Source organism: Sceloporus occidentalis, unplaced genomic scaffold (assembly GCF_023333645.1).
Source record: "Sceloporus occidentalis isolate IW3139 unplaced genomic scaffold, rSceOcc1.0.p SCAF_1, whole genome shotgun sequence".
In the NCBI taxonomy this organism is placed as follows: Eukaryota; Metazoa; Chordata; class Lepidosauria; order Squamata; family Phrynosomatidae; genus Sceloporus; species Sceloporus occidentalis.
In genome coordinates, this window is record NW_028316981.1 from 215,448,284 (window position 1) to 215,475,039 (window position 26,756).

General features: G+C 41.5%; 2 protein-coding genes across 6 annotated transcripts in view; one reads left to right on the forward strand and one right to left on the reverse strand.

The window, feature by feature from the left end:
• Positions 1-24,017, forward strand: part of LOC149323386 (ephrin type-B receptor 5) — a 187,820-nt gene extending 163,803 nt beyond the window's left edge. For all 5 annotated transcript variants that reach the window (XM_089488879.1, XM_089488877.1, XM_089488880.1 and 2 more), the window contains 11 exons: positions 2,479-2,603; positions 3,808-3,970; positions 4,885-4,999; positions 8,272-8,327; positions 8,794-8,913; positions 10,345-10,592; positions 13,980-14,195; positions 14,905-15,054; positions 15,184-15,377; positions 17,355-17,510; positions 21,831-24,017. In XM_089488879.1, the coding sequence (XP_089345005.1) occupies positions 2,479-2,603; positions 3,808-3,970; positions 4,885-4,999; positions 8,272-8,327; positions 8,794-8,913; positions 10,345-10,592; positions 13,980-14,195; positions 14,905-15,054; positions 15,184-15,377; positions 17,355-17,510; positions 21,831-21,939 (1,652 nt within the window). In that variant the 3' untranslated portion in view covers positions 21,940-24,017. The remainder of the gene's footprint in view (positions 1-2,478; positions 2,604-3,807; positions 3,971-4,884; positions 5,000-8,271; positions 8,328-8,793; positions 8,914-10,344; positions 10,593-13,979; positions 14,196-14,904; positions 15,055-15,183; positions 15,378-17,354; positions 17,511-21,830) is intronic.
• Positions 23,942-26,756, reverse strand: part of LOC149323387 (transient receptor potential cation channel subfamily V member 6-like) — a 126,541-nt gene continuing 123,726 nt past the window's right edge. Inside the window, exon 17 of the mRNA XM_089540493.1 lies at positions 23,942-26,552. Within this exon, the coding sequence (XP_089396619.1) occupies positions 26,261-26,552 (292 nt within the window). The 3' untranslated portion in view covers positions 23,942-26,260. The remainder of the gene's footprint in view (positions 26,553-26,756) is intronic.

Sequence of the window (26,756 nt, forward strand, 5' to 3'; positions counted from 1 at the left end):
CACTTGTTATTGTATGTTTTCTAAACTGTGACATTTAAAGTTTAATGTAGCATGTAGTTTGACCCTGGGAGTCGAAATTCTCTATTGGTCCTGACTAGAGTAGACTCACTAAGTCAGAGTGACCAGATGTTCTCCTTTTCCTGAACATGTCCTACATTTCAACCTTCTCTCCGGGAGGAATTCCAAATTGTCCTCCATTTTGAACATCACAAAGAAGTCCTTTGAATAACACCACATTTGTGGTTGCCCTTGAGAAAGGTGTGGACTTTTCAGCCTCTCCTCACTGCAAATAGAGGGATAAAATGGATCCTTTTAAATTTAATTTTTCCTAAGAGCAGCAGCAGACAAGAGTCGCACCCAGAGCTCACGGCCTATTTGTTTCTCGGAGGCAAAAAGACAGTAAACATGTTGGGCAACAGGCTGCTTGAGGATGCAATGTAAATGTTGAAAGGGTCCCCCCCCTTAATTTCAACACAATGGACAGATGAAAGGAATAATTTAAATATAAATTGAGTCAAGAATTCGTTGCTAGCAAAGTACAATGTTAAGCCTTTGTCTTGCTTAGAGTTTTATATGTTTTTTGCAATCTGACAAGGCCTTTTAGCCAAGATAAGTTCATCAAAAAATATGATTGAGTCCATAATAAAATACAGTATATGTAATCAAGCTGTAAATAAAGCATATAAAATGAATGTATATTTATAGCGGTTGTTTTGGTTTGTAATGCTCTAATTTTTTCTCAAATGTCCTACATTTTGTGGTGCCTTGCCCTCCTTTGCAGTGAGGACATCTGATTACTCTGAATTGAATCCATTAGATTTATCTGCTTGTTGATTCAGGATGCAACAATTGATTGGGTTTTTGCCATTTTATCAGTGTCCATACCCAGCAATAACATTTTAATTTCCTTTTTTTCCTTTTCAAAATTTTCTAATTTAGAGTCCACTTTGAACCTCTTGGTCCATTGCTTATAACTGAACCAATTGCATCTTATTCCTTTAGCTTCTAATTCTTCTCTTGTTCTCATTTTAAATTGGTTTTCTTGATCTATAGAGTGGCCCTTTCCTATATGCGGGGAATCTGTTCTGGACCCCTCCCCCTGTATGGGAAAAACCGTGTACACTTAAAACCAATTATTTTCTATGACGGTGTGTTCAGAACAATTTGCACAGTAAGCATAGACATGAGAGCATCAGCACTGAGTGCTAGACGTGGAACGGGGAAACCTAGATTCAAATCCCTGCTTAGTCACAAACCTAGTCACAAACCTTACAGGTTGACTTTGGCTTGGTCACTGTCTCTCAGCCAACTCTGTCTTGCAGAAAACATATCCAGCAAAGTACTATAACATCCAGCAAAGTACTATAACATCCAAAATCCACAAGACAGCTATACCTTTATTAAGCCAACCAAAATGCACAATATGCATGTCGCAAGCTTTCAAAGCTCCATCAGCTTCTTCATCAGGCAAGGTGTTAAAAATCATGGAGAGTTTTTCTGGAGTCAGTAGTGAGAGAGAAACCATTTAATGCAGCCATGTGTAATGCTGGTGTGCTGCAGATGCATCATGATGGTGGTGGTGATGGCAATATTTTATCACACATAAGACTTTCTGGTAGCATCATTTTACTTTCTTGCATCAGAGGTTTGTAATTGATAGCAAAAAGTACGTATTTATGAGAATGTGATAGATGGTACATTGTCATCTGATTCATGGGATGTAGGAGCAGAGATACAGACTATATATTTTATTTTAATAGGGAAATATTCTGATTTAACTTTGCGTATCCTTTGTGATTTGTCATCATATTAAATGTATTAATCAACTCATCCTCTACCTAACAGAGCTATTCTGAGTGGTGAAGATCCTGAGCATTTTTTCATATTTTTCTCAATTATATGCATTTCAGCCACTCAGATTTTTCAATATACAGCATACTGGTTGCATGTGTATGAGAGAGAGAGAGCCTGTGTGTGTTTCATAATGTAAGTTTTATTCTAGTTTTAATTTTTGTATCTTGTGGTTTTTTTAACAATATTTTTTTAAATATGTTGTAGGATGCTTCAGGTCTGAAAAGGCAATGTAGAAATAAATATAATTAACAACAACAACATATGCATTGCTTTAGGTGAATTTTATTGCTTGGAAATGTTCTGTAAGTCTTGCAAATAAAATATGCTTGTGGGTAGCTACACATTTTTTCTTAAAAAGTTTTAGGAAGTATGCAAATGCTAATTTGATCAAGACTATCAAGTACAATGAAATTACTTTCCATCCCTGATGGTGCACTATCTAAAGGAATGTTACTGTAGGTTGGTAAAAAGGTGTTGTATAACTAGCAAGACTTGTCGGCAATCATTTTGTGGATCACGGTAGGGTTCTTCAAGATGAGACAGATTACTAACCACAAGCAGTTCAACTTGCATCGTCTTGCTTTCCTCAATGTCTCAAAGACTCCTAACTTTCTCTCATTGCAGTCCCTTCTGCTGTTCCCATGATGCATCAGGTGAGTCGGACAACAAGCAGCATCACTTTGTCTTGGCCACAGCCTGATCAACCAAATGGAATCATCTTGGACTATCAACTGCGCTATTTTGACAAGGTAAGGTCTGTGCCAGAGGAGGGTGCCATTTTGAGAGGAAAGCTCAAAGGTCAATCTGGGCATAGGGATAAAAGATGAGAGATACAGCAGTACAGTTGCCCTTGGTATCCATGGATTCAAGCATCCACAGCTTGCAAATATTCAAAAACTATCTACATTCCAAAAAGCAAACCTCAATTTTGCCATGTTATATAAGAGTCACCATTTTACTATCCGTTGTATTTAATTGGACTTGAACATCCATGGATTTTGGTATAGCAATAGCAATAGCAAGTACATTTCTATACCGCTTATCAGTGCACTTAAGCACTCCCTAAGCGGTTTACAAAGTGTAAGTTAATTGCCCCCAACTTTCTGGGTACTTAAGTCTCCAGAGGCATAGTCCAACACTGACCACTACATCATACACATGAGTAAGAACTGTGAAAAACAGACAGTGAAATCACACCTTAAAAATGATTTTAAAAATACAGGCAGTTCAAACAGACACTTTTGGTTTTAAGAACTTAGAGCCATGCAAAATAACAAAAAATGTGCAATGGTCTCACAGAGCTACAGTTCTTACCTACTGGTTGCAGATGATGAACTTACTACTGATTAAATGATCTTTTTGTCTGAGTTAACATGTTCTTAAGATACCTCAACTTGGGAGCAACTGTCATATAGTTTCTTCCCGCATCATTTCAGAAATGAAAGAAATTGGAGAGTCCCCATGGGAATGGCAAAATGCAATAGTACCCACACCAGAACAGCCCCACTTTTTGAGTGGGTTAGCATTGGTGTGGGAGGAAGCTGTGTAGGTATCTCTCACCACATTTTGTTTTCAGAGTTTTCTGCTCCCAAATAGTACACAGTTGCTTCCACTCCAGTAAGGTTATATACATACAGGGCTTTTAAGAATAAGATAGCATACTTCACGTTGTTAGAGGCTTGAGCATAGCAGAATATGCTTTAAGCAATGTTTGCATAATTTAACTATGGCACAATTCTTCTTTCTCTTAATGCAAATGATTCCTTGTTTCTCACAAAAATATAGTGACAGAGGCACTGGACAGATTCAGGATCAGATCAGAAGTGAGAGATGGGGGGTGGAGTTTTTCATAGTATAGGAAAATCATTATTGGGTCTGGAAGGAAGCTAGTACTGAGGAAGTAGAAGGACAATTATGTTTATCAGCTTTTCTTGACTGATTGTTGATTCCTAGTCAGAAGATGAGGATAATTCATTCACCCTTACCAGTGAGACTAATATGGCCACGATATCCAATCTGAGCCCAGGGAAGATATATGCCTTCCAAGTACGAGCACGGACAGCAGTGGGTTATGGGCCATACAGTGGAAAGATGTATTTCCAGACACTGGTGGGAGGTAAGTGATGCACCTTCAAGACCTTTCAAACCTAATGCTACCCATCTCTCATGCACATATTGATCTGGACATTTGATAGATGTTTATTACCCTTATGCTTGTGCTACAAAAGTGTTTTCAACATTTTCATAGCTCACAGACTAATACATTCCATGACTCATAATTTTCTAGGTTTATTTTGTTATGCAGATACTTATATGCTGTTCAAGCATGATACATCAAAAAGATATGCTGAACAAAATTGGTCATTTCAGTGAGGTTTACATTAAAAACAATTCTCTGGTGCATTGTTGCCCATTTTAATTTGTGGGAAAGTGGATCTTCTGTAAAGATATCTAAGACCCAGTGTCAGGGAAGCAGTGGAAGGCTTTTGAGAAATAGACTAAGAAAGTAGGTCTCAGGATGCTGGTATCACGATGCTGGGCAGTGGACAGATGTATGTGAGATGCTGGGCAGTGGACAGTGCCCAGCATCTCACACACATACAGTAGTGTATGTGAGTGTGTCTCTGTCTTTAGAAATGAAAGACTTGATGGAATTCTGTATAATCAGACCACATAAAAGGTGGAACCAAAAGGCCTGTTTACAATTTGCCCAGGCAAATTCTAATCATCATTTGGAAGTCTTGATCATCCTAATGGATATGTGAACACCACACTGTCAGTTCTTTATGAGCAGAATCATCCTGGAGACTGAGGACTCAAAATAAGCAAGAAATGTTTAGCTCCCCCAGGTGGCTAAACACATGTGATAGCAGAGAGTGTTTTCAAACATTCCTGGTTCTAGCTCCCTCCCCTCGAACTCCTAACAGGGTAGGAGAGTATGTACAGATGTTTCATTGGTATGTTTGGTGGCGACAACAATAAAAGTTTTCATAATGAGAAGATAATTTGGACTGACCCTATTTGTTACAGGTGAACGATCTGAGATGGTGCAGGACCGGTTGCCCCTTATTGTAGGTTCAGCACTCGGTGGTCTCGCCTTCTTAGTAATTGCTGCCATTGCCATCCTTGCCATTGTCTTCAAGAGGTGAGTCCTCTGTCCCCACCCTAGTACATAGCTTTATACTCATCTTTCAGGCAAAGGAGATCCAATATAATTTTAAAATAACTGTTCCCCAAGTCCCATACCCTGCATCTGAATCATGGAATAATCCAGATGGAATCATTCTGAGCAGTTCGTCTTTCACCTTTCTCTGAGGTTAAAGGTCTTGTATTCCAAACACTGCTAACATTTCTTCCTTACCTTTCTTTTTAAAAAAAAACTAATAGCATGACTTTGGTATACCTGTGTAATCCTGCTGATTCCCTCCTCCTCAATTTTGAATGGTAAAACGGCTGCCATCCAGGACCTGATCCTGGATGAACATGCTGACCTGTCTTACAGAAACCTGGATGGATGAGGCTGGGGGATTGATCTCTCTCAGCTTTGTCAACCACTCAAGCTGCTGGGAACACTCTAGACCTTGTATTCTGTACAGAGGGGATGCTGGTGATCTGAGAATGAAAGAGCTTTCTACTGTTTCATTGTCATGGTCAGGTTTAGACTTGCTGGAACTGAGAACCTCTGCAGGGGTGGGGGACTCATTAAGATAGTCTGCCTCAGGAGGCTTATGGATCTGGACAGATTCCTAATGGCTCTTGGGGAATTTCCTGCTGCCTTGGCAGGTGGTTCTACCAAAGCCTCGGTTGATCTCTGGAATGGAGAAATGACCAGGGCAGTTGACACGATCGTTCCTAAGTGTCCTGTCTCACAGAGTGGAGCTAAGCCAGCCCCTTGGTTTTCTAAGGAGCTGGCAGAAATTAAGCATAGAAGATGGAGACTAGAGTGACAGTAGCGGAGAACTCAGAGTGAATCCAACTGAATCTGACTGAAAACATGCTAAAATCTACCTAAAGACATATGGTGATGCAATAGAAGTAGCAAAAAAGGCTTTTTTGACTGAAACTATTGGGGCTGCACAGAACTGCTTAGCTGAGCTGTTTCAAGTGATCAGGGATCTGTTACGATCTGGTCCTGAAGAGAATGTATGCCACTCAACAGCTCATTGTGAAGAATTTGCCCAGTACTTTGCTGATAAAATCGCTCAGATTCGCTCTGATAGACACCAGAGTTGATACAGTTTTGGTGGATCTAACCTTGGTTCCTGCTTGTCCAGTATTGATGGATACTTTTTCAATCTGTGCAGCCTGAGGATGTAGAAAGGAGAGGTGAGAGCCACCACATGTATACTAGACCCTTGTCCTTCCTGGCATATTAAACAGGCCAAAGGAGGACTGGTGGAGTGGGTAAGGGAAGTGATTAATGCCTCTTTACAGCAAGGCAGGATCCCAAGATGCCTAAAAGAGGCTGTGGTAAGACCTGTTTTGGAAAAAAATCTTCCTTGGAACCTACTGCACTAGATAATTACTGGCCAGTCCCCAACCTTCCATTTTTGGGCAAGGTGCTGGAATGTGTGGTGGCATCTCAACTCTGGGGGTTCCTGGATGAGATGGATTATCCAGATCCATGTCAGTCTGGTTTTAGGCCTGGATATGAGACAGAAACTGCTTTGGTCACCTTGGTGGATGACCTACTCAGGGAACTAGACAGGGGAGTGTGTCCCTGTTGGTTCTACTGGACCTCTCAGCAGCTTTTGATACCATTGACCATGGTAGCTTTCTGAGTCGCCTCTCTGGGATGGGACTTGGAGGCACTGTTTTGCTTTTTCTTGGAGGGGCACTCTCAGAAGGTGGGTGCTGGGGGATTCCTGTTCGCCTCCTTGGCCATTGACCTATGAGCTCCCTCAGGGTTCAGTACTGTTCCCTATGCTTTTCAACATCTACGTGAAACTGCTGGGAGAGGTTGTCTGGTGTTTTGGACTAAGGTGCTACCTATGCACTGATGGTACCCAGCTCATTCACTCTTTTCCACCTAACTCCAAGGAAGCTGTTCCTGCCCTAAAGTGATGTCTGGCCACTGTAATGGACTTGATGAGGGCAAACAAATTGAAGCTTAAGCCAGACAAGACAGGTGTGCTTGGTCAGTCGAAAGACAGATCCAGGAATCAGGATTCAGCCTATGTTACATGGGGTTACACTCCCCCTGCAAACTCAGGTTCATAGTTTGGGGGTACTTCTGGATTCAGTGCTGAGCCTGGAAGCCCACATATTGGAGGGGACCAAAAGTGCTTTTGCACAACTAAACTTGTGCGCCAACCGCACTCATTCCTGGAGAAGTCAGATTTGGCCACAGAGGTACATGCCTTGATTACATCCTGTTTGGATTAGTGTAATGCACTCTATGTGGGGTTGCCTTTGAAAAGTGCTCAGAAATTTCAGCTGGCTCAAAGAGCTGCAGCCAGCCTGTTAACTGGAGCTGGCTATAGGGAGCGTACAACCCCTTCGTTGTGACAGCTCCATTGGCTGCCAGTCCATTTCCAGGCACAATTCAAAGTGCTGGTCTTGACCTATATGGTTTGGGTCCAGGTTATTTGAAGGACCGTATCTCCCTGCATGATTCCACTAGAGTCTTGAGATTATCTGGAGAAGCCCTTCATCTGTCCCACCACTTTTTCAGGCATGTTTCTTGGGATCAAGAGAGATGGTCCTCTCAGTGGCTGCTCCCAAGCTTTGGAACTCCCTCCCTAGGGAGGCCAGGATGGCGCCATCCCTACTATCCTTCTGATGCCAAGTAAAGATGTTTTTGTGCAGTCAGGCCTTTTAAGCTGATAAGAGCTGGGTTTTTAATGTTGTGCTGTATAAATTTTAATGGTTTGTATTTTTAACATGTTATATTTTAATTTACAACTGTTTTAACTCTTAAAATTGTTTAATTATTTTTTAAAGTGTTATATTTATATACAGTATTTTAATATTGTTGTACTGTTTTTAAATTGTATTGTTTGATACTTGTTGTTCACCACCTTGAGTCCCTCTATTGGGAGAAAGGCGGGATATAAGATCTAGATTTATACATAAGTATATATAGTACCTTCTTTCCACACTGTGCACAATTTCCTCCATCCTTCCTTAGAAAAGAAATTTTCTTTTCTAACTCCAAGGAAGCTGTTCTTGTCCTTCCTTGGAGTCAGAAACTTGGTGGGATTTACTTTTGATTAGTCCTGCATAAATTGGACTATTACTAATCTTTATTTAAAATTTTAAATTAAATTACTTGAAATGCTGGTTTTTAAAAAACATGGTCATTTTGATTACCCTTTTCTGAAATGTTCTCCACTTCTCTAATAGGCTTTTTGAAGTGAATAGTATCAGAAAACCATCCTTTCTTGACTTTCCTTTTTTTCTTTCCTTTTTCCACAGCAAGAGGCGAGAAACTCCCTACACAGACCGCTTGCAACAATACATCAGCACAAGGGGTAAGTGGTGCACCACTTATTCTCTGTAACAGCCTCCCCATAGAGATGGAAAGAATATTTTAAAATATTCAACAAGTGGCTAAAAGACAGGTTTCTTGCATGTCAGAAGATCCAACAGAGTAGAATCTGGACTGATGAGAATCTTCACAATTTGGGGCTTATTGTGCACAAAATTTTCACATCGAATTTTGGTACAGAAAACAATATTTTTTGTTTAGGAAATATCATAAAATGATACTTCAGCACAAAGATTACAGTTTCCTGTGTAAAAATGTCACCTATGCTTTTTGAGCAGAATAAATCCTGAACGGCAAATTGTTTTCAAAAATTGCAGTTTGCAAACTCTTTCTCACAGTGGGATGAAATTTGCTAAACTTCAAGAACAAAATTAGCAATGAAGGGAGACCCTTCCTCCTTTGAAGATCTGCTGTATGACTGACCCTGGAGTATCTCTTCTCCTTCCCAGGTCTTGGGGTCAAATATTACATTGACCCCTCCACCTATGAAGACCCCAATGAAGCTATTCGGGAATTTGCCAAGGAAATTGATGTGTCTTTTGTCAAGATTGAGGAGGTGATTGGATCAGGTAAAAAAGAAAGTCTTTCCTATTTCATCTGTCCCATCATGTTTCGATTCAGTTTTACCTCATCTGCTTGTAATCCTCAAAAATCATTAACTCTCCTATGATGACACTCAAAAGTTTCCTTTTCCTACAAGCTAATGTTGCAATTTGCTCACTTTGGCAACAGGAGCCCATTTAAATGGTCCTCCTGTTCTCCTTGATTTTTCCTCTTACCATATTTATAATATGACTTTGCTAAACCTGCATTTCAATGACTTTACTGTGTGGGCCTTGTCTTGGATGTTGGAGGAATTAAATAGGGGTGAATACAGGGAGGGCATTAAAGAGAGCGAAAGTTTCCAACTCTCTGTCTTCTAACTATAGTGCTTGAAGATAATAAGAGAAGATGCTATTCTGGTCACTCTCACAGGCCTTCTTTCCTGCCCTCTTCTCTTTTTTTACTAGAGGACAAAATTATGCCCTATTCAGACATGCAACCAAATTAGTGTTGGAGTCACTTCTCTCAGTGGCATCACTAGGGAGGAGCAGAGGGGGGTGCGGACCACACTGGGTGACATCCTAGAGCGGGGTGTAAACTCCATGGGACAGTGAGGGGAAAAGGGAACTGTTGGGGGGGGGTTGGAAATGCCTTTCATTTGGGGTCTGGTGCGGCTGCTTGCAGGAGCACCACACTGGATTGCAAATGGCTGTTGGAGACCCAGCACTGCCTACCAAGCAGCAATTGGCAGCATCTGCACCAGGTAACACCAAGCACATGGATGCCACTGACTTCCCTTTGATGTTATTTCAAACCACCACATAATGCAGGCTATAGGTGGTGAAAAGCATTAGGAGACTTGTACAGATACAAGAAATCTCTTTTTTCAAGGATTAGGCAGTTCGTATTAAGAGTATGCAAGGGACAGTGTTATGCAAGTTACTTAAGGCCTTGTATTCCAGTTTGGGCCCAACTGCTATCTCACTTACTTTCTCCTTGACAGCAAAGGAATTTTCAAATATAGGCACTAATTAAGCAGTCTCAAAATGTATAGCTTTATATCAGGCTCTGGCAGCATGGTTTTTGGTTGACACAGGCCTAGCTGTCTCTTTTTACCTCTGTAAAATGGTTATTCCAGACCTTTGGGTTGGGCAGGGAATTCAGGATCATTTCTGCAGTAAAGGTGACCACTTTTGCAAATTTCTCACTTTACCTCACCGCACAAAAGTTTGTACAGATAATGAGGGGTGGGATGCAGGAATTGTATATTCTGTCCTTAGCTTTTCAGGTTATAAATAAATAATACCCCTTATAAATCATTTTCGCTCCAGCTAATAAAGGTGACAGAGCCTTGGGTCTCAAAATGTACATAGGACAGCCCTTGTCCAGTGTCTGTATGAATCCGCTTTTCTTCCTCTGCTTGATGTGATATTTTCTCCATCTCTCACTTCTACCAGGAGAGTTTGGAGAGGTTTGCTTTGGGCGCCTGAAGCCTCCAGGGAAGAGAGAATATACAGTAGCCATCAAGACCTTGAAGGCTGGATACACAGATGAGCAACGTCGGGAATTCCTGAGTGAAGCCAGCATCATGGGACAGTTTGAGCACCCAAATGTCATCCGTCTGGAGGGTGTAGTCACCAAGAGCCGGCCTGTCATGATTGTCACAGAGTTTATGGAAAATGGCTCTCTAGACTCCTTCCTCCGGGTACAGCAAAACTTCAAGTTATCCCACCTTCTTTTGCTAACTCCCCTACCTGCTACCATTTTACCTATCTATTAACTACCCTACTGACCTTTATAGGTGAAGGTCAGGTCCCTGGTGAAGAAAGCAAGGCAAGTGACCATTGCATGGGCAGGTCTGCACAACAGATATTGATTATAGGCTGTGGACTCTAAACTCTTCACGTTCATGCCATCCCATACTGCAGGAAGGGGGTTATCAGAATTATTTGATATCTATATAGTTCACTATGGGTACTTGGCACCTTACAGAATAATATCAGCTTGAAAAACATGTTCCAGTATGAAAGACTAGAAGCTTGTTGTTACTTTTCCTAAGTCAGTGGTCATGAATGCTGAGGGGTTCTGAAAGTTAGAGTCCAAAAAAGTAACATTTCCAGGATCTGGCTCTGGGCAAGATTCTAGGCATGGCAGGAAGCAAAAGATAATCAGTGGCATCTTTTATTAGAATATAAGACTTTGATGCTGATGAGAGCAATGGGACTGAAGATGCAAAGAGTACAGGCATGGGTAGAATGGGAATTGAAGGCAGATAGGTGGGATGGTGGCAATAAAGATGTGAGAAGGGAGGGAGGGAGGGAGGGAGAAAGGAAGATTAAGAAAGTAGGAAGACTGTCTCAGGATCTGAGCATAGTTGAGCTCAGGATCTGAGAAACATCTTTCCATACTGCTGAAAGCAAGTTTTTTTTAAAAGAAATCCAGTTAATAATAATAAATGCTGGAGACATTTTCCCAATAATTTCCACTGACTCAGTTTCCCCCCCAGTTCTCATAACAGTATAAAAAAGCAATTACAGAACATTAAAAACCATAACTTGCCCGAAGCCTATACTTACATCCCTTGAAACAATCTGTAACAAGCTCAGAACTTAACTAGAGACCCAACTTTGTTATTTCAAACCTCCTACACAATGATGTTTAGTGGGGACAGCAGCATCTATTCTACTTTGAATAGGTGGACTGAAAAAATAATTCTGCCCAGGAACCATTCATTAGCTTATGTGTTTTTTCCTGTGATTACTGACTATCATCCTTACTACCATTTTTCTTTCTTTCCTGCTAAGCTTTAGTTTAAAATAGCCACTTGGCTGAGAACAGTGAGGAATGGCTCCAGGCAAGCAGATCAGTATGGACATGCAGTGATAGAGCAGAAATGTACTTGCACACACATACTTTCATTCATTAATCATTGACGAGTAAAGAATATGGACAACACCAGCAAGTTTAGGAAAGCGGGGAGCCCAGGGAGTTCAAAACATTCCATTGTGGAGATGACTGAGGAATTTTTTAATCCATTCCACAATCTCTTCTTTTCCTATAGACAAATTTGTCAAGGGGCTCCCTCACACAAACACTCCTGGCTTTGGATCCAACATTCCTGTGACCTCAATTTTTTCATTCAAAGGAGAATTGTGGCTTCTTTAAGTCTTCAAGATTCACGTTTCTTTAAACCAGAACTGGGAGTCTCATGGGCCCATGGACCATGTTGACTAGGGCCCTTGACACTCCCAGAGCTTCATCTTAGTCCCTGAAAAACACCCGCATCATTGAGTTTTGGTCCTGAGGTTGCCATTTTCAACCCTCGCTGAAACATCAGAATCCAAGACAGGCAAAAAAACAACAACAAACTGGTTTAGAATTGAATGTAGGCCACTGAGATGTAGGCCACTGAGAATTTCTGTGTCATTTCTGGAGCTTGCCAAGGGTCCAGTGGTGCCAAAATTGGCTTGCTAGCCCTTTGCATGGAGCCACCCCTGCTCCAAAGCAATGTGTGGAGCCTTTGGCGTATGGAAATAGGCTTTCCTGGAGGTTTTGTTGTTGTTGTTAACTGCCTTCGAGTGAACCCCAACTCATGGTGAGCCTGTAGATGAGACATTTCCAAGACCTTTTTTGTCTTCCACTGCTCTGCTTAGTTCCTGTAAATCCATGCCTGTGATCTACTTGATTGAGTATATCCCTGTGGCATGTGGTCTTCCTCTCTTTCTACCTCCCTCCACCTTTCCTAGCATTATTGTCTTTTCTAATGAGTCATGCCCCATAAAACCAGAAGAGAAGTGATGAGACCCACAGTGGCTAAGTAGAGGGGAATTGGCCCCCAGACCTGCCCACCACTGAACAAGTTTTCACACTCAGCAGCTGGCCCTGGCATCATGATTCATTAATAATAGGCAATAGGCATATGTTGACTCTGAACGCTTGATGGATTTGCAGAGAATGACAATTTTTCTGAGATTTGGCAATAACCTTGGCAGCTAAAACCTCATTTATAAACTCAAGCAGAACATTTATTGGTTTAGGAAGATTTCTTATAGAATTCAGCTGACAATCCTTTAAAGTCCGAAGCGTTAATATAGATTAAATCTTAAATGCCTCCATCACTTCCTTTTATACTTGTCCTTTCATACTTATCTTTCTTAGGAAGTATAATGTTCAGAAGTCACATGTTGCATATTGATGCAGCATTGTTTTTGTTTTAAATGTTTAAAGTGTACAGATCCAATTTTAAGATCTGCAAGCCATTTTCTGTTTAGCAGTAGTTACAGTAACTGATCACTATTCCTCTTTTTATTTGAAGGCAAATTTTCTTTTAATAACATTGGTAATTCATTATAATTTTTATTACTTTTTCAAGCAATACCCTCTTTGAAGTTTTGCCTTTCCATTCCTTTTCATTGCCTTCTCCATTTGTTTAACATTTCTGATGCTTCATAGTTAGTGTGTGTGTGTGTGTGTGTGTGTGTGTATGGACAAGCAGGCAGATAAATAAATACCATTTTAGAACATCTTTATTTTTCTTGAGGGATTCAGGCTGCAAGTGGAAGGTTTGCATAACTGAAAGATCATCCATATAAAAAATGCCCTCTGCCTAGAAAACTAACCTGTCAAGGCCAAAGCTTCTAACTGATGTGCTAGTTTTATATGTTTAGGGGTTATTTAGCACTGAGGGGTATTCAATCATGCAAGTCCACTTGGCAAACAATGATACAAATTTTGTCATCTTAGTGAGAATTAGCCTTGGCTCTGTTTCCCTGATTTGTCTTATTTAGAATAGCTGTTGGTTTATAAATAGGAGAAACGACTTGAAGGCACACAATACACACACATACTGTCTCACAAGTCATTGTCCAGCTAACTTTGTTTTGTTCGCATGAAAAAGTAATTTCATTCCTTTTGTGCTAAGCAATCATTATTTAATATCTTAGATAATATTTAGTATTAGTATTTAGTATCCTATTCAATCATCATACTTACCTTCCTCTCCCACTATGCCCCATGTTATGGTTGAATGGATGAAAACATTTCTTGTTAATATTTTACTGATGCCTGTTTCTCCTGTGTTTGCCATTCACAGCAAAAGGAAGGGCAGTTCAGTGTCCTGCAGCTAGTGGGCATGCTGCGTGGCATAGCAGCTGGCATGCGCTACCTTTCAGACATGAATTATGTCCACCGGGATTTGGCTGCCCGCAACATCTTGGTCAACAGCAACTTGGTTTGCAAGGTGTCAGATTTCGGATTGTCAAGATTTTTGGAGGACGATGCTTCAAATCCAACATACACAGGGGCCTTGGTGAGTTCTTGCTCTGTTCACTTAAACCAGAAACCGAAGTAAAATGGAGTGTTAGTCTTCAGGCTGAGAAATGTCAAAAGGAGAGGGAGAGAGACCAAATTGAATACAGATTTAAGTGCATACATGGCTGATTTCATCTTCTCATCAATTGCTCCTCCACCCCTGAGAAAGTACTGCATAGAAGTTGGCAGGGAGTCCTTGACTGGGTGAATTGTGGTGCCAAGAGATAATCTGAAAACAGAGCAAAAGTACTGTCCTTAAGCCCAGTCTATCTGATGATGAAGGCAGATTATGGATCCAAAGAACTGAACAGTACAGTTGGCCCTCCATATCCACAGATTCTTTATACACAGATTCAACCATCCATGGGTTGAAAATACTCCAAAAAGATATAAATTCCAAAAAGGAAATTTTGATTGCTATTTTATTTAAGGGACACCATTTCACTATGCCTTATATTGAATGAGACTTGAGACTCCACAGATTTTGGTATCTACACAGGGTCCTGGAATCAAACCCCAGCAGATACCAAAGGCCCACTGTAGTACTTTTTTCATTTCTTAAAGAAAAAGCTAAAACTATACCCAAAATATGCAATAACATCTTTCTCAGAATTCATCCCATGAAAAAAAAATAGATGGGTTTTAAGGGCAGTGTTACAATCACAAAGGTTAACTCACTATTTTTTTTTAAAAAAAAAATTCTCTAGGGTGGCAAGATCCCCATTCGCTGGACTGCCCCAGAGGCTATACAGTATCGCAAATTCACATCCTCAAGTGACGTCTGGAGCTATGGGATTGTGATGTGGGAGGTCATGTCCTATGGTGAGAGGCCCTATTGGGACATGTCCAATCAGGATGTAAGTTCTCACATGAGGCAACACTTTCTTTCTCTCTTCTCATGCTTTGAACCAGATTTTTGCTGGTGGAAGACTTTCATACTTACTGCCATGGAACTGTATCTTGAAGCATCTCTTAATTCACTGCAGGTAATCAATGCTATTGACCAGGACTATCGCCTGCCGCCTCCCCCAGATTGTCCCACTGTTTTGCACCTACTGATGCTGGACTGCTGGCAGAAGGAAAGGGTCCAGAGGCCCAAATTTGAGCAGATTGTCAATGCCCTGGACAAGATGATTCGTAAGCCATCTGCCTTGAAAGCTACTGGCACAGGAAACAGCAGGTGAGATAGGTGCCTTTGAACCAAGTGGAATGTGAAATTTGGTTGTGGCCTAGAAGGAAAAGGGAACAGAAGAAGAGTTGAATTTGAGATTGGAGATGATGAGTACCTGCCTCCTGCTGTCTAATGACCAGCGTCCTGTTAGCAACATGCACAAGTGTAAGACGTGTTATATATGCAGAGTATTTTTACTGGACATGGTGCACTGGCAATATCCAGGAGACAGGGGTGAAAGCAAAGATCTGCCTGAAGAACATGTGTCAATGTGAGTCAGATGATACATACATGTATAAGACAGATAGAAAATATGCCATTTTCTGCTTAGCAGTAGTGATCGCTATTCCCCTTTTTATTTGAAGGCAAATTTTATTTTAATAACATCAGTAATTGCTTATAATTTATATTACTTTTTCAAGCAATGCTTTCTTTGACGTTCTGGCTTTTCATTTGTTTCCACATCCTTCTTCAACTATTTAAAATTTTTGATGCTTCCGTCATTCTGAGGCTTCATATTTATTGCATGTGTGTGTATCTGTTTGTGGGGATAGGTAGACATACAAATAGATACCTTTTTAGAACATCATTATTTTTCTTGAGGGATCCCTGTGTTGCTTATTTTCAGGCTGCAGGTCTGATTCTGTTTTGGGGCCTGAGCCCCACTGCAGGACACTAATGTGCATCATGTTGTTTGTTGCAGCTGTGCAGCAGAGTGTCAGTTGTGCACATTTACAGTAGCTAGTGATTCCCATATGTTGGGCTACAGTAGTAGCTCATATAAGGATTGTGTAATGCAAGTGGAAAGTAATTCCACTGACAGTTATTTATGATACCCTGCAGCAATGTGGGTCTTTGGCCAGTGTCGCTTCTTGACAAAAAGTTTGGGCAAAAGATGATGGAAGAAGGAAGTGGAGGAAGCAACAACAGTACTTAATACTAATGAAGCACTTTTCCAAAGCACATCAAATACAGTATTGTAATCATTACACAACAAACCTGTAAGGTAGATATTGTAAATGACACCTGAATTCATAGCTGGCCGTGAACCAGGGTTTTTCTGACTCATAGTTCACATGGTTGGCCACTATATGAAGGAAACTTGTTTGTTATTATTCTCTGTTCTTAATGGTGGGAGCTCAGATGTTCTTCATGTTTAGCAAACCAACTAGGCACTTCTTGGGTCTTTGATGCCATTTGTGAGAAAGCTAAACAAAGAGCAGCTTGAGGGCAAGAGTGTGTAGACCAAGAAAGGCTTGGTTGGGCTATGAGGGAAGATCACAGTATCTGGAGGATGGGGCTGAAGGGGTGTGAAATGGGCCAAAAAGGAGCAGTGTCTTGCAGAGAGGGTTGACAGGCACAGGGAATCTTCCCAGTGGAGGCCAAAAAGAGTGTATTTGGCAGCTCCACTACTCCTGTCTCCTTTTCTGAGCCTGACAGAGCCAGATGCTTGGTGTCAGCAAAGAGCAGCTCCCTGGGGGGAGATTCAGCTAGGATTAGATGGTCCCAGAACTGAAGAAGGAAATGCATCCTGTTGGCATGGAGGGATTTTCCCATGGGTTTCACAAGCTTTTGTCCTGTGCCTGGGGAAAAGACAGGAGACCTTGCTTGTATACAGTTTATTTAAAAATGATCCAATTCTGAAAGAAACCTTTATTTTAAGTTACAGCCCAAGAAAAGAACAAAAAATATAAGACATTCAAAACAGAGGGGTAAACTACAGGGTTTCTCTGAGTGTTTGGTTTTTGATTCCTTTGAGGGCCAATCCTCATATTAGTCAGCTGTCATGCTGACCACCATTATATCAATGTTTGATTGTACAAAGAGAAATCATGCCAAGCCTTCAGGGACACTTAGTACACATATATTGCAGTGTTGAAGTTGGCTGAGACTCCCTCGATAGCATCAGCTTCTCCATGTTGAGTAGCTGACATCAGCAATATTGTCTCGTGCTCCTTTTAATGTACATTTTTCTTTTCTTCACAGACCATCCCAGCACCTGTTAAGCAACTCACCCCCAGATTTCCCATCACTCACCAACGCCCACGAGTGGCTGGATGCCATTAAAATGGGTCGCTACAAGGAGAACTTTGACCAGGCTGGCCTGACAACATTTGATGTCATCTCCCGTATGACTCTAGAGTAAGAGGCATACCTCACATTGCATGACAGCAGACAGAGTTTCCAAATAAGTGTACAGTGGGCCTTTGGTATCCACTGTGGTTTGGTTCCAGGATCCCCGGTGGATATCAAATCCATGGATGCTCAAGTCTCTTTAAATGCAATGGCATAGTAAAATGAAATCTCTTACATAAACTGGCAAAATCAGGGTTTGCTTTTTGGAATTTATATATTTTTTAAAAATTTCAGACTGGATACTTCAGTCCATGGCTTTAAAAAATCTGTGGATATGGAGGACTGTACAGTTCACCTTCCACTTTCGCAGGGGTTAGGGGAACAAGACCCCTGTGAATGTGGAAAAACTGTGAATAACTCCCCCCCCCCCCCTCAGAAGCCAGTTAAAAGGAAGGGTGAGCAGGGGAAGAGGAGCAGGGGCATGCATGCCTTTTTCTCCCACCCTCCTGTCCCCTTTAACTGGCTACCTGCCCCTTTCCCAGCCAGATCGCTGCGTTCCCCAGGGAGCGATTGGACAGGGAAAGGCAGGAGGAGCCTCCAGCCTGGGCAGCCCAGGGAGTGATCAGGTAGGGAAAGGATCTGGGTGGTGGTGGTGGAGACTTGACCTTGTGAATGATTGAAATCGCAAATCTCAAGGCTGCAAATGTGGAGGGAGAAGTGTACGCACAATAAAGAGCTGCAGCAGTCTTGACACTCTGATGGGTATATGTGTATGATGCTTAAATTTACAAAGCAGCACTTTCCTTAGGGCTGGAATTCTGCTTGGGCTACTTAGTTACATAACTACCTTAGCTGCATAGCTCAGTAGCATTTCCTGGCCTAGTCCCCCACTCCCCAAATCTACTTGAATGAGCATCAGTCATGTGGAGTGAAGGAAGTCTATTATGCTGGTGATTGGGGCATAGGTGGGTGCAGGGATGTAGCGAAGGGGGGGGGGGTTCTTGGGGTCCGGACCCCCCCCTTCCATTAGAAAAATGAATGGTGTGTGCTGCTGCACCGCCGCAGCCAAGCCCCATTATAATGGTGGCAGTCTGGACCCCCCCCCCTTCCTAAAATCCTAGCTACATCCCTGGTGGGTGACATGTTCACACACTCTTTCTGCCAGCCAGCAAAGGTCTTGCTTCTGTTGCAACATTGTTGACTGGGGTGGTGGAAACTTCATCCCTCTCCTTCTCTCCACATAGCTTAAATTAGTCTGAGGGAGCCCTTATGGCTGTGGCATTAGTGCCACCATTAGGATTACATGTGGACTGTGAATATGGATCCACTATGGATGCATAACTCCATATTACACATAGGTAAGCCTGATTCTAAATTCTGCACATTTTTGGCTGTACACCCACAATGTGGAAAGAAGTCAAAAGAAAGCAGTTTGGGAGTGAAAGAGACATGTAAGCAGTTGAGATATCCCAGGACAATTTAAAAGCATTGTTGCAGATAAAGGACAAGAAAGTATTTTGGGTTTTTTGACCAAAACATAAACTGGGCCATTTCTTGTATTGGCAAATGTACCGTCTTTGTCTACATGTGAGGTACATCTTCCTTCTCCATATGTGAGGACAACCCTAAAAAGCTATGGCAAATTAGGCTGGAATGCTATAAAGCACTGCAGTCCAAAAACAGTTGACTACAGCTAACTACACCACATCTTAGAAGTAACATGTTACAAATAAGTGCAGAAATTTCTTGTAAGGGCTGTAAGAACAGACTTCCTTTCTGACCTCATAACACCCAATGGCCCCTGTGCTACCCTTCATGGAAGTATAGGATTGTAGCCTTAGTCAACTAAACTTTGATTAATCTGATTTAATAACTGCTTTTTATTTTACCCCGAAGCATTCCCCACTCTTGGGCCTCTTCACAGATTATTTTAAGAGCATTTGTATTTAGCACATGTAGCCTGAATGAAAACTCTTATGTCATGTAAGTAGATTTAGGATTAGAACTAAAACAAGCCTCAGGGAGCCATTCATTTAGCCAGTTCCTACTAATGATTATTTAAACAGCCTTCCATCTTTTATGCACTCCCTCACCATAGTATCTCCTATACCCTCACCCTATCTTGAGTTCCTAACTCTCTCCCTGCTTGGTTGACCCACACTGTCCTTTATTGTTCAATACATTTGTTGCATCTTCAGTTTCTCTGCTCCTAGATTTTAGTTGAGTAGGAGGATTTCTAAAATTATTTCCCTGTTGGTGTGTGTGCAATATGCTGTAGATTTGGCTTCCTTCAGTTCACTTGCATTATTTCTACTATCATCCCCGCCGTGTTGCATATATGTGCACAGCAACATTTTATGTTTACATCTTCTTGCACATGAGCTCCTGTGCTTAGCTGAAATCATAATTGTGATACAACTAACTGCATGCAACAACATCACTGTTATTTTTTTAATGTGTGACAAAAGTGGGTTAAACTCCATAAAAAAGAGTGTGTCTTGATGCATGTCATCCAGATTGTGCTTTTGTCTCATTCATAACTGTGGACATTTCAGTAACACAGAGAGGGAAGGAACATGCTCATGAACTGAAACAGCTAAATGCTGCAGCAGGCTGGTTGTGCATAAAGTTCATGAAGAGAGGAGAATCACTGTGAGTTCTTAGTGCATTTGTTATATTTTGGGAACAAGAGCAAATCATTTGGAACTCCAAAAAGACAAGTTTTTAAAAAATCAGTTGAATTGAATTTCAGAGGCACATTTCCTTTCTGGTACAGGGAATTATACAATTCCTCCCCATCCTGGTTGGCAATGGGGTGGTGAATCTGGTCTGGATTTTAGTTCAACCCCTAAAAGAGCTATCCAAGATGCTGAACCCATTTAGAAAATACAGTTAAGCATCTTGGATTAGTTCAAACTAGAACCTGAAACAGGTTCAGACTTGTTCCCTCCTTTCGCTCAGCCAGAGACATTTTGTTTACTGAATGGAAATACTGCCTCCATATATACCTACATGGGTGCTTTTACTCTTGTTCTTCTGGTAAATAGTTTATTTCTTATAGCCTGTGGAATAACGTCTTTAATCACAAATTCCTGGTTTCTCATCTATCCTCGCAACTCTTTTCACTTAGTGCAAATGCCTTGGTAGCCCATGAAAAAGATATTCTGTATGAAATTAGAAAAATGACATAGGTTGGTAGGCTTCCTTGAACTATGTGTGGACTAAAAGATGTGTACCAGTAACAACTGGAACATACTACACCAAACAAAGCAATGAGCAAGTACTTCACAACTTTCCATTTTTCCATTCTCTTTTCCTTTCTGGTTTTTTCTTGTTTTTCCTCTCCTCTGTGCTTTTAAATTCTCACTTTTGCTGCACTGAATGGCTCATAGTTGACCCTAGCCTTTTCCAATTTGCATAGTTGTGCCAGCTTCTATGACTATGGCCATGATCCTGTATCGTCTGATGTAGCATAGTTTCTTTTATTTTTAAAAAATAAGTTTTATGACCCATAACACAACATATATAATAAAACTTTACAAAATATTATCATTATTAGATCACATACTTTTCACACACCCTCCCCTCCCTCCTCCCTCTCCGATGGCTATGACCAAGTAAATTAGTACCCAGTACCCATAATGTGGAATATCTTATTAATAATTTCTCTAACTTTGTTGTACTCCTTTTCTACTTTAACTTTCTCAGTCCAACATCCCCATTCATATCACCAGACCATTTCGTTTATTTGGCCATAACATTTTCCTTTTCTTTCCCTTAAATATTCAGATAAAAGATATTCTGCAATATAATGTGACCAATCCTCCCCCTCCAACATTATTTATTTTTCCAACCTAATGCAATTACAACATGTGCAGCCATTAACAATTTTTTTATCATGTAATCTTCTGTTTTATTCCATCTGAATTTTCTCAAATTATGTAGCATAGTTCTGCCCACATCCATACTGTGCCTGGAGAGGTAGAGAAGCTCCTGGCTCAGTTCCCATCGCCAGCTGCAAAATGTCTACATCCTTCGCTGAGATCTGCTGGGATCCTCTGGAGATCTCAGTGGCTGATATAATCATTTTGTGTCTGGTTACCCATATTTCTCTGATCTCTGCCATTCTTCACGAAACATAAAATGGGGAGTGGCTCATCAGTGGCTCTGCAGTAGGTCTGAGGGAAAGCTTAGGTCAGTGCAGAGGTGGGAAGGGAATACTAACCTCTGCATTGATTAAAAAACCAATGATACCCAGGCGTAAGAATGATTATATGTCTTTGTATATTATCAACAGGGTGCCAGCCCATGTTTGCTTGGATTGTAAGCAGAAAGTCAGTGCAGACAACAAAGTCCTCATCTAAGACTTCTTCATTTCATTTGCAGAGACATCCAGCGCATTGGCATTAGCCTGGTTGGTCATCAGAAGAAGATTCTCAACAGCATCCAACTCATGCGGGTTCACCTCAATCAGCTCGAACCTGTCGAGGTCTGACACAGCAAGCAGAGCCCAACTGACCTGAAAGGATCTGAATATTTCAATGAACATTTTATTGCAAAAGGGAGACAGAGCAGCAAATTTCAGGCACTGAGGGAGAGTGCGTGAAACATCACTCCACAGACTAGAAACCTGGACATTTTCTAGGGTTTTTTGTTTTTCTTCTTCCTTCTTCTTTTTTTTTTTTTAAAAAAATCATTACTTGAGACACTGCAAATCCTATGGCATTTAGATATTGGTGGTGTTGTACATTGGGGTGGGTGGGCAGTTAGTACACAGGGTAGAGTTGGAAAGATAGCATTGGAAATGGAAAGGTACGTGCTGCCACATGTATGCCAATATATTGGTTTGGATCCATTGCAGACTTGTCAAGTAGATTGTAATAGGGATTGCCAGCAAATCAGACATCTTTTGAGCCAGATCAGGCAAAACTGAGTTAAACTGAAAGCTGAACAACTGTGTGCCAAAAGAAATCCCTTGGAAGTTTTTGTTCAGACCCTGGAATTTAGATTCAAGAAGAACAACACCACCACCTTCCTTTGTGCCGTTCTGGCAGAGACAGATGTCCAGTGAAACAAAACGGGATGGATACTGCCTCAACCTGTGAATTTTGGGCACTATTTTGGGTGGCAAAGTGAGGGATGGACAGATCTGCAAGACCATATGACATTCCCCAGTTCAACTGAGTAGGGCTTGTGCTGAACCTCATAGCTATTTGGGCCCTATGTTAAGTGGGATGGAGGGTGGCAACTGGATTTTCAAACTCAGGCACCATTTTGGAGCAGCCATGGCTTCTAGGTTTATACCTGGTTCCTTGATGAGAGAACCAGGATAGCGACTTCCTAGTTATCAGATATGGTACATGGAAGTTTGCCTGTTCAGAGAATGGAGAAAATTTGAAGTGTCCAAGTGGATATTCAGACCAGAGAAAATGAAATAAAACATTTGACAGAGAAAAAAGTATGTGCACAGGGCTTTATTAGATGGGGATAGAGCCTGAACCTTGGGGCTAAAACAGAGCCAGTTCTTAAACTGAGGCAGATTTAAAAGCAAAATTTATCACCTTCTCCAATCTGCTGTTGAGGGAGACCACATGGAACACAGGCAATGTTGACATATACAGTATAATAACTCATTGAACCACAGGAAGAGCAGGAAACAGGGTAAGTGAAACCCTTTCTGTCACAATAAAGTGCATCTTTCAAACACTAATGGCACTCTTCCAAGGTGGCGGATGTGTATTTTACGTGAGATTGTCCTTCCTTCTATATTACGTAAGAGTGAATGTCCAAAATTTAGCAAAGTCAACATTTACAGGATGACAATCCCAGAGCAAAGTCATGAATGTTAAGATTTCTCCACTTTTTAGATATACAGTATTGAATACTGACTATAGGGATGTATCAGTATTCATGTGTATATCTTTTCAGGTTTCAGAATTTCATATGATTTACTTGTAACTGTAAACAGATATCCCTGTTCCATTTCTTAGCACTTTATCTAATGCATTGTTTCATATAATGTGGAAAGATTCATTTTCATTTTGTTCTTGGTCTATACAGACAATAACTGGGCTGTCAGTTTGGGTTATTTTGAAGTACATCAGATGAGCATACAGCATTTCCTCTGCACAAATGCCATAAGAAATTGTGAGTGAAAAGGAGATGGTATAGGAATGGCTGTTTAATTTGCAAATATGTGCACCACCAGCTTTGTTAAAATATATTTGTTTAAAACATGTTAAAGTTTTTATAAAAGTTGAAGAGAGCCAGGATATAGCAGAATTCACAAATGTTGGGCCAAGAAATCTTTGGTATTCAAAAGGGGATCCTGCAGTTAATCTTGTTGTTTTTGTAATTTCTCCCATTTTTATAGCTCTAGGTTACAGTATGGGACAGAGCTAGGTTTGCTTAAACCCAAAGCTGGACTTTCAGTGCTAGATTGTGTGGCCACAAATCACAGCAAAACATGAACACGGAAATCACAGTGTTAGGTGAGGTATGAGGAAACCACCAGCAATATATAATAAAACATTACTTTTTTTTATACAAAAAATGAATAATGCTGTAGACCTAGCTTGTGTGTTTCTAATCTCTTTTTAACCTGTACCTGGGAAAAAGCATTCGATGCAGAAATGTTCATATTAAAAAAAATAACAGTCCAAGCATATTTCCCAAGCAGTACCCAATGGCCAAGTGTCCACAAACTCTACAGCTTGTTCCACTTTCCATTTAGAGGACCATCCACTTCCACCAGTTTAAGGCTACTTCTTCACCAGGTGCTGAAGGCCAGTTGGAATGAGCCTTGCAGAGCTCCATACCTGATCAATAGTGGAAGAATGGAGTTGTACCTGGAATACTCCAGCTTTTCTTGTGCACCAAAGGTGATGATGTGCAGGGAAGTAAGAAATACTTCTTTGCACATCATTATTCAAGGCACATTTGCTGGCATGGCCACAAGTTACACTGATGCACGTCACTAACAAGATTCTAGCTAATTAAGATATTTTAAGGAAAGTGGCCCTATGTGGACGTATGAAAGTAGACAAAGTCCCATGTACTATGTCATGGCCCAAAAACAACTACTGTGTATAATCATGTAGAAGTTTAGAAAGTTTGGTCAAAAAATTGACCCCCAAAGCATGAGTCGACTTATCCATGGGTCAAGATAAGTGTTTGAACAAACAAACATAATAATTATTTGAACTATTTCCACAAAAAACAATGAAAAGGGGCTGCAAACTCTTCCAAAGTTACATTGTGACATCAATGGTAAATTTAAGGAATTAAGAGACTGGACACAAGTTGAATTCAACAGGAAAACAAGGCCAGAATAAAACAGTACAAATAGAGTAGAACAGGGAAATGAGGCTTCTACCACAGCACCACTGAGAAGGGTCCTAGGTACCATTGTGAAAGGGCTCAGTTTCTCCATGCTCATCTTGTCTTCCAGTCTTTTCATAAACTTCAGCTTCTAGAGCAGGCTGGTTTTGTTTTTTAAAACGAACACAATAGTTAATTAAATTAACATGTGCAAACAAGCAACAGTCTGTTTTCTTAATGACAAAGATAGGCAAGAACAGAAGCCCCACAGCAAGTGGCATCACTACAGGTGTGCCTGTGTGGCAAGTGCAGACTGCACAACTGTTCAACCTCAGGCCAGACCTCAGTCTTATGCAAAGGGCAGACTGGAATGGGACATTTTCTGGACTATCACCACTTCTGCCACCTCCTGACACAGTTACTTCTTCCCTACTGTTGCTCTGCAGCAGGCTGCCTAGCCTATCATAGCAGCCATTGGTACCCTCACCATTGCTGTGCATGTGCCTGTAGTCCTTGCTCGATTGGTAGTGGCTGAGGTGACAAAGATTACCATGACTGTGATGATGTCGATGGGGTCAGCCTTGTCCATCTCCAATGGCAGGGATGTGCTGGGGTCTGGGCTTGCTTCTTCAGAGGCTATAATAGTTGCTTGCTTGCCCCTGCCATCTCCTCCGCTTAGCCCTCCTCTTCATTATGAAGAACCCAGTGCATCTCTGCTAAGGAAGATGGAGGAGGTCCAACCCAGCAATATCATCATGGTCATGGTTGTCTTCGGCCCCTCAGCCATTAACAACCAACCCAGGACTTCAGGCATGTGCACAGTGGTAATGGGACAAGCGACAGCTGCTACAATAGGTAACCTTCTTCAAAGCCATGGTGGGTAAGAAGGAGGGGGTGCCACACCAAGAGGAGGCAGAGGTGGTGATATTCCAGATAAAGGCCAGTCCAGCCTGCTCCTCGCATAAGGCTGAAGCTTAGCCTGAGGTGTGGAACAGTCATGTTGGTGGCATTAGGTGTCTGCACTTGCCACACCACTATAGTGATGCCACTGCACACAGTCTTCCTGCCCTGTAGGGAAATAACATAACATTATTGCACTGCCATTGTTCCTGTCCCTTGCACAAGAGACAGCAAAGGGGGAGGGGGGAGGGGAGACTGCCCACACAAGAGGAAAGATGAAGTGAAACATTGAGGGCTATATCTTTACTGATCAGCGCAGCTGGACAGTATAAGACATTTCCAAGGAAGCTTTTCAATGCCCTTCACAGAAGGGTTCTAACAATAAAGTGTGGAGCTGGTAAGAAACAATCACAAACAGAGGGAGCAGAAGAGAGCACAGGATGTGGCCAAGAAGAGGTGTAATTAATGCCTTCTGATCCCTGGCATCAGGTTTTGTGAAATGTATCCCAGTTTCCAAAGCATCAATGGTGAACTGACAGTCTTCAGTGCTAGAGAGTGAGTGTGTTCTCTGGGCACAGAGGGAATAGTTCCTGGGCTCACACATGGTAAACCTCCTCCTCTTCCATGGCATGATTGGTGTGTCCCTGCAGCAGTGTGCTGCGCCGTAAGACATCCCAGCCACAACTGGAGTTCCTCCGCAATGAATTTGGTGTGCTGGAAGGCATGGCGAAGGGTACCTGTTTAGTGGAGTAAACATGCCGGCTGTCTTCTCCCCCTGGTGCCAGTTTGGCTTTCAAGTACTTTTCAAAAGCATCTCTTCTATGTGGCTCATGTGTTTTTCCACACAGCTGGTGTTTTTGCTGTCGGATTTCATACCGATGTTCAACCCTGCAGGCAAGATGTGAACAAAAGAAGTCAAGGAGACTGTTTACTGCCCACCATTACCTCTTCCCAGCCTGAATCAATAAGATCTACCTATGTACGACTCACTATTCAGCAATTGGGTTGATAGGTCTACTTTAGCTGGAAATAACCAATAAGATTGAAGTCAAGACCTATTGGGGGAGTGGGAGTCAGGCACAATGTTGCATT